Source organism: Musa acuminata, chromosome BXJ2-8, assembly GCF_036884655.1.
Source record: "Musa acuminata AAA Group cultivar baxijiao chromosome BXJ2-8, Cavendish_Baxijiao_AAA, whole genome shotgun sequence".
NCBI lineage: Eukaryota > Viridiplantae > Streptophyta > Magnoliopsida > Zingiberales > Musaceae > Musa > Musa acuminata.
The window spans coordinates 48097847-48106155 of NC_088345.1; the positions used below are offsets into that span (position 1 = coordinate 48097847).

The 8309-nt window shown below is 40.4% G+C and overlaps 2 protein-coding genes across 16 annotated transcripts; one reads left to right on the forward strand and one right to left on the reverse strand.

The window, feature by feature from the left end:
- Positions 1-212: 212 nt before the first annotated feature.
- Positions 213-4919, reverse strand: LOC135619851 (cysteine desulfurase 1, chloroplastic-like). 15 transcript variants are annotated; one of them, XM_065122260.1, is made up of 8 exons: positions 4610-4919; positions 4353-4478; positions 3455-3614; positions 2810-2967; positions 1726-1871; positions 1558-1630; positions 1403-1466; positions 213-419 (listed from the first exon to the last, which is right to left on the reverse strand). In XM_065122260.1, exons 3-8 carry the CDS (start codon positions 3457-3459, stop codon positions 275-277), a joined length of 591 nt encoding a protein of 196 aa, XP_064978332.1. In that variant the 5' UTR covers positions 3460-3614; positions 4353-4478; positions 4610-4919; the 3' UTR covers positions 213-274. The 15 variants fall into 15 exon arrangements, 9 of the variants coding, with proteins under 9 accessions (XP_064978332.1, XP_064978333.1, XP_064978336.1 ...); XR_010489510.1 differs by having other exon boundaries at positions 315-423; positions 1403-1470; XR_010489508.1 differs by having other exon boundaries at positions 315-423; positions 1403-1476.
- Positions 4920-7067: 2148 nt separating this feature from the next.
- On the forward strand, positions 7068-8309 carry LOC135618260 (probable WRKY transcription factor 70). The gene is made up of 3 exons (XM_065119132.1): positions 7068-7465; positions 7538-7642; positions 7731-8309. The coding sequence occupies exons 1-3, from the start codon at positions 7158-7160 to the stop codon at positions 8131-8133; spliced, it is 816 nt and encodes a 271-aa protein (XP_064975204.1). The 5' UTR covers positions 7068-7157; the 3' UTR covers positions 8134-8309.

Below are 8309 nucleotides of genomic sequence, written 5' to 3' on the forward strand. Positions count from 1 at the left end.
ACGACTACGACACCCCATGTGCGGGTGGTTTACGGTGACATTTCATGCGTTTCACAAACTCGACGATGAAGTCGACACATTGTAATAACCTCATATCATGTGTTTTAACATCCTACACATTTCAATATCATCACACATCATATGCATCTGTGAAATGAACAACATTCTTTCACAACAAGTAAATTTTCACAAGAGAAAGAATTGGTGCCAATTAATTTCCTCAGCAAATGAAGAAGCAGAAAGTGCTGTATTGTTCCAAGGAACAACAATATAATCATTTGCTTAAAATATGACAAAGAACAAAGGCAAGAGATAGTACCTCATAGTTATGAATCCTTTGCATGCCAATGCTTGACAAATAATCAATTGCTGCTCCCAAACAAACAGCTTCTCCAATAGCTGGAGTTCCAGCCTCAAATCTGCCTAAGCAGCCATCATGACAACATCAATGGCAAGCATGACTATGTGCAGTATATTATATTCAATGACGCTGTACAAACAATGAAAAGCAGCTTCACCAACTCCATAGTTGAAATGCGATGAACAACCCCAAAAATCCTGAAGCTTTGCATTTGAATCCCTCTACCTAGGATTCAGTTTGTGGTATATTTAGTCGATTGCTATTCAGTCAATCACCTTAAACATCATTAAATTGAGAACATGATTAGCAAACAGAGGCAACATCATGGTCTTAACACAACAATGATACAAGTTCAAATGATTATACATCAGCAAGCTTCTTTTTCTCTCAAGAAGCATCAATTCATAAAAAAGATATCTAGATTTACTGTTTCAGTTGTCTTGTGTGTATTACAACAAGCACACCCGTTTTGACTTTCATTGCTTCAGTTGTGTGCATGTGTATTTTCTTTTCATGAATGCAAAATGGTGTGTTGGCACACCCTTGTCAACCCTTCAGCATAAGAAACTAATACCATGTTGACATACAGCCCAGAAGTCCCTGAAACTCAAAACCATGATCTAAATCTTCATGACTATCCATATTTACATGATGTTAAAGAATTCAAGAATATGAATTTGAAAAATTGCGAATTTGCTTCTATATTACACTGAGAATGCACATTTTACTCAAAAGTGCTTAAGATTAGAGTGATATAGCAGTAAAGGCAGATCTCAAACGCCAAGAACTTGATGAGGTAAAACCTAAGAAATATATATTTGATATAACTGTGCTACAGCAGTGAATTAATCTCCTACAAACCAAAAATGTTATCCTCATACAGCAAAGGCAATGACTCCCTACTTCTGCAGAATTATGAGCAAGTTTCTCCTTTAAAAGTCTTTTATCAGACATTGTCTCAACTGATAAGTAAAAGGTCGAAATGTCAAAACAAGACAGTTGTCACTAGCAGTTGTCAAGTTCTAAGGAAGCCAAACTGACCTGGATGGTGGCTCAGCATAGGTTGAATAATCTTGAAACACATCAGAAATCATTTCACCACCACCTGCCTATAACTATATAAGGTTTAACCAAGGAATGCAGAACCACCCCAGGGTATCTATCACTATGAATATTAAGATATTATGTAACTTTACCTAAAAATGGAGGCATTGAGGACAAGAGCTTGATTTTACCATACAAGAAACCAACGCCTGTAGGCCCACACATCTGAGAGACAAATAATACTTAAATCTCTAAATAGTCCTTTCAGAATTAGTGATAGAAGATACATTAACAAATCAACAAAAGATAACAAAAATGACCTTGTGTGATGAGGCAACCAGGAAATCAACATCAAGTTTCTGCACATCCACTACCATGTGAGGAGCACTTTGACAAGCATCCACAAGAACCTTTGCCCCAACATTACGTGACCAGACCATAATCTCATCTATAGGCAGAACAGAACCTGAAAACATATGGGATACTGTAATATGGAAATTTAATGTTTATCTCATATAACAATCCCAATTATATCATTCCTTCAAATGAAACATTACTGCAATAGAATAATTTTTATAAACATACTAAAGTGAGTTGCAGTATTTACACCTACCCTCAACTATGCAAGCATACTTACAATGGCACAACAAAAATAAGCAGACTGAAGTGTCACTATTTTTCGACCAAGTTCTCAGATAAAATATATCCAAGGAGTTCAGGAACATGAACATCAAATTTTGGCTGGCAGACAAATTATAGTGGCCAGAATGAGAACCTCAAGAGCATGTGATACATGATGATGACATCGAGAAGAACATACACAATTCATACATAGGAAGCTTTCTAGCTTTTTAAAGTATTCTATCACTGAAAATTTAGTCGTGCACAGCAAGTTGTGTCTCATAAGCATTCCAATATCTTTCTTGCATGACAAAATCCATGTTGTGCTGATCAGTGTGCCCACTGTCATGGACCCTGATGTTGCATCATCACTAGCAATCTTGACACTAGAACTCACTTTATAGCTTATGCTTTAGGTAATTCTGACTAATTCTATTCTTTATTAGTCTGATACAGATTTCATAAACACTTTATCTTTTCTAGAGCATCAGATTAAATGATAATTAAAAAGTAACTGGATAATGCTAATGTCTCTAGATGGTTTTGATGCCAAAAAATCTTTGCAACTCAAAAATTGAAGAAATTTTCTGCTTTCTTCAAATGACAGCACAAGGAAAATCTCAGAATAGCTTTTCAGTTTTTTTTTTTCTCAACTGGATTTCTACTATTTATGTATGTCAATGCTCCATGCAAAGCCATTTATCTCAAACTCATACACAAATAAGTTGAAAAAAATAAACAAAGGAAGTAGCAAAAGAAGGATCTAACTTGCACAGGACCTACCCAGTACATTGGAGATATGATGTGCAACGACAAGCTTTGTATTCTTTGAAAGGAGTCCCTTGAACTGGTCGAGATCAGGAACCTCTTCTTTTGTCAACCCAACATACTTCAGATCTGCACCAGTCTTTTTCGCAACAATTTGCCAGGGAACAATCGCACTATGATGTTCAACAACTGTAAGAACTATTTATTGCAAATCGAAGAACAATAAGCAAAATGGGTAAAATGTAACAGAAGAGGAAGATTAAAGTTAGAGAAATAGGGAGTATACCATAGATAACTAAACAAAACAAACAAAATTGCAGGAAAAGTGTCTAGATATGCCTTTGAGTTGAACGTGAAACTAGATCTACTTTTGCAACATAACAAAAATGATTTTACAATAACATTTGAGACAAATGAGCTATAAAGTTACAATGAATCAGTATTTGAAGTATTGGGAAAGCACCTGAATATAAGTATATTCATACCAAGAACCACTGCATAACATTTTAGTTTGAGAAAAAAATTCATAAAGTGATAAGCAACGAGTTAGACAACGAGTTAGACAATGCACCACGTCCCCAGGCATCAAGTTTGATAAGCCACACATTTTATTTTGAGAAAAAGATCATCGAATGATAAGCAACAAATCAGACTACACACCTCATCACCAGGCCTCGAAATTGATAAGCCCCACGAATAGGCTACTAGATTGATAGTTTCTGTAGCATTACAGGTAAATACTATCTCTTTACAATCCATTGCATCGACAAAATTGGCAAGTTTGGTTCTTGCTTCCTCATACGCATCTGTTGCCTTTGCACTGATCTCAGCAGCAAAGATAAAAAAACAACTTAAATGAAAAACTCAGAAAAGCACCATACTTCTTTCAGAAAGCATGTATAGATGTCATTGAATGCACCAAAAAAACAAGTACATTATAGTTAAAATCTATCTCATAACATATCTAAATTTTTTAATGCTTATCTAGTTAAGAATCGCTAAAAAGATCTTGCCATGCCAATGGATTAAAAAGAAAGGAACCTGACCATATAATATCATCTTTTCCTATCAATGGAACTTCTGTAAGCCAACCTCAACATTCATCTAAGCATTTAAGAAAACATTTTGTTTTGTCATATTATCATAATACAAGCTTAATGATGTAGTTGTAGCATAATATAAGCTTAGTGATGTATTTCAATTTTTCTGTAACTGACTTTAAATTTGATGAACAGGAAGTCCTGGCATATTCAAGAAAAAGGATAACTTGGTTTAGAAACAAGCAAAAGAAAATAACGATGTCTTAATATTCTAGCTGTCACAATAGTACTAACGCTTGTCCGAGCAAGAGGCAAATCAAGAACCAAATATCTCCTACTAGGAGTAGACGGTTGATAAAGCAACTGTACCGGACCCTTATTAAGCTTCTATAGCCAAGATGGTACAATGTAGAATAGTTTTACCATGCAAATACAATGATTACTTCCCAACATCACAAAATTCGAGGGGTTCTGTTAATCTCTGTTTCAACTTGTCATGCAGAAGGTGGTAGTAGTACCTTAGATAGTGGACACCACGATGAACGTTCGAATTATATGATTCGTAGTATTCGTTTAAGAACAGCCGAAGGCTTCTGAGATGTCGCAGCATTGTCCAAGTAAACCAAGTTGAATTCATTGACCACCTAAAGTAAATCAAACGAGTATTCACCTCAACTCTTACAAGCCGTGGAACCGACAACAACTAAACTAACACCAAAAAGAACACAAAATACGAAACACAACGACACAGGAGAGCAACGGGTGAAACGGATACCTGATGGAGGATGGGTAAATCGGGTCGGGTGATCTCCCCGAGCGAGGGGGGGGGGGTTCGCGTGCATCGGATGGGAGAGCGATCGGGGTAGAGGCGGAGGCGGCGGCAGCGACGGAGTAGGAGGAGTAATTAGGGCCAAGAGTGGAGTACATGATGGGTGAGACGGCGAGGAGAAGCGATCGGGGTTTGGAGGTCCGAGAGAATGGGGAGAGGAGACGCGAAGAGGACGCAGAAGGGAAGCGGCAAAGCAAGGCTGCCATGAAGCACTGCCCGCCCTTTCGTTACGATAGCTTGGGAGCAGAGTTTGTTCGGTGGTCGGTAGTCGATGCGTTGCGAGGGGTTTAGGGGTCGATGCGCTACACGTGTAGCCATCGTGTTGAACCGTGACTGGTGGGCTGAGAGAAGGGCCAATTGGGCTATGCTCCATCTGTGAGTGCGCAATTGAGCATGATTGGAACCAGAATGGCGTCGAAGTCGCTTAATTATGGCCCAATCATGGATCATGTATTGCTTGGAGTAGATTTAATTATGACACACTTGGTGACAGAGGCCAGACAGGGTCCAGATGTAACAGTGCTACTAATCTACTGGAAGTTTGGCAATGAAGACCTGGAGTCAGCAACGTTGACCAATTTGATTCCAACAGGGAAGATTGGGTGTCCCAACAATAGACAACGGAGAATTAATGGTTTGGTGAACAGGTGGAACAGTCAAAAGGAACGAGGCGTCCAGAACTTGCGGAGCACGCGGAGATGACGACGTGGTCTTAACGATCTTAAAGATCACCATGCACCATACGTACTGTGCGATGTCGGCAGAGGCACGTGGGTGACGACAACGAACTACTGTTAAGATGTCGGCAGAGGCGCGTGAGTGACGCCCTTCCCTGGTCGTCACTCGTACGACCCGAGTCTTAGGTCATCACCCCGTCGTCTTCATCGCAAGTCCATTCGCCACACCTATGTGCGTCACTGCCTCTTTTATGGATACTTGGACCAGCAGCAAATCATCCTTTGGACTTGAAGGAAGAGTTGAATACTATCACAACCCTTCCAGACGCTCCTTTTCTCCAGATGCATATCTGCTCATGAGGGTATGAAAACTTGACTGCCTTGCGTAGCTAATTGTGACCAATAATCAAATTGGCCACAGTTCTTGATGGTGTCTTTGAGCAATTTTATCGAATTAAGGTATTATATATTGGAGGTATTAGTTTCCTTCACCTAGAATCGAAAGCGATGGTCAGTCCATGAAGGTTAGGGTTGGTGTCAAAGTCAGATCAAATAAGTTTGACCATTGAATGATGTTTATCTAAATGATAAAAGGACCATGACCAATGACCGATGAACTATTATACAGGGGATAAATTTTCTGAAATAATCTCAAGTTTCCATTATTATCATGGGTCTCCACCCATCATTGTCACCTCTATCCCATGGTGTGGGCCATCGCGACTCATTATCATCTTTTGGGAATCATACCTAACGTTTCGTTACACTAACTTTCGCTTTGTCTCGTCATGATGATGGCCCTCATAGTAATAACTCTTAACATATTTTTTTTTATTTTATTTTCTCGGTATGTTTTTGTTCGCACTATCATTAGAGGAGTCCAGGGAGAAAGGTTTCAGGGATCATCATCAACAGGGTTATCGTCATAGCGATGATTCTCGATAACGTTATGATCATGAGTCTTTCGATATCTGGAACGTTTTATAATTGTTAAGAAAATTCACAAGCGAGAATCTTGTGACAAGATAAAAACAACCACGAGAGAATGATAGGATGAAGACAATAGCCGACAGTACCCACACGAAAGAGAATATGACAATAATCAATTATACAAAACTAATATTTCTTTTTTTTAAAATAAAGAATGATATATGATAATAAAGCAAACAAGATGTTAAAAAAAAAACTTTAGATTTTTTTTTTTTGAGGAATTTTCCGATGTAACTTTTTTTTTTTTTGTAAGAAATAAAAGCTTACTTATGGAGAACTCATGCAATTAATAGCCTAGTGAGGAGCCGTACAAAGAAGAGATCAACAAAGGTGAGCTAGTCTATCAAGCCTTTAACACTTTGCGAGTCCATGTTGCCCTTTATCTCCTCTTGCCGACTTGTCTGCCATGCGAGGTCCTACACGGACAAGGGACAGCCTGACGTTGCTCTCTCCCTGTGGCACATACCAGTGTATGTTGACTCAGACCGAAGATGCCGATGAGAAACCGTCACGTCAACTGCAGTTCCCGAATCCATGGGAAGAATGCTACCCCAGATGTTGTAACTCCAGCAAGGGAAGCAGGGGATAGGGACACGCCGGGGACTTGGTCCTCATTCCGCGTCGAACCCTACACAGAGCTTGAACCGGTCACACAGTGTGAGCAGATCACCAACAGTCTCACACTCTCATCAGCTTGTAGGTGTTCGTTCGCGTCAAGAATTCATATGATGAAGATGACACGAGTTAACATACTTAAGCTTGGTTATATAGGGAGAGGGGGAAACGAGGCTCTCTCGCAAACCACACCTCAAGGACATCCAAGTGCGATGGTTAAGATGGCGAAGAAGATCGAAGGAGGGCCGCCGACTTGTCATCACCATCACATGGCGATCCAAGAAATCAATCGAGCGCATGAACTGATGAGCCAACTACATGCTGTTCTTCTGCAGTTGTTTCCTGCGCAGGTTGGAGGAGACATCCTCAAGGAGATTCTAACGCTCACATCCTCAGCGCTCTCAGGGCTCCAATCCATCAGGTGTGAATCATCTGGTGGCTCCGACGACGATCGACGATGTGCCAGCGATAAGAGGAAGAGCTTGCAGAGAAGCGATAGGCCTGGTGATCATAAGAGAAGGTAATTTAATTGTACTAGTGATAGTAAATCTAGGAGAAGCAATGGAATATCATTTGATCGAACTTGTTGCAGGAGGAAGCCGGAAACTTGGTCCATCGTTACGTCTGTCCCCTATGGTGATGGGTATCAGTGGAGGAAGTATGGGCAGAAAATGATCAACAATGCTAAATATCCAAGGTAATTCAAGCAAAACCCATCAAACCCAAAAACAAAACCAGGTTGGATCGTTCTTAGTTTCTGATAGAGGACGATACCATGCACACAGGAGCTACTATAGGTGCACTTACAGGGAGGGCCAAGGATGCCTTGCGAAGAAGACAGTACAACAGGAGGATAGTTGTGCCGATCCGCCCAGCTTCAAGGTCGAGTATAGCATACAGCACACCTGCAAAACCATCGACGCCGTCGTCCCTTTCGTGATGGATTCCACTCCAACGGAAGCTTTGCATCATACCGGCGGTTTTAGCTCAGAGCAGCACCTGTCTCTCTCATCGGACACCAGCGGAAACCTGATCCAGGACGAGAGCCTGTGGATCTACGATCAAATGCAAGAATGTCCACCGCTCGTGCCTGAACTGCTCGGCAAAATGGACATGGCGTCGAGCATATTGTCTCCCACGGGACCTTGGGACTGGGACATGCTCATGGGAGACGACGATGGATGGTAGAATGTCCAACGAGGCCGACTAACTTGAGATATCTGCAGAAGGCTCCTCCAATTGAGCTGTAGTGAACATGTTTGAAGATTGCTTCTTTTTGTAGTTTTGACTGGCCAATAAACAGTGTTGGTTGCAGCTTATACTAGTAGATTAATAAGATGAGAAAGCAGTTGTTTGTTTGCATA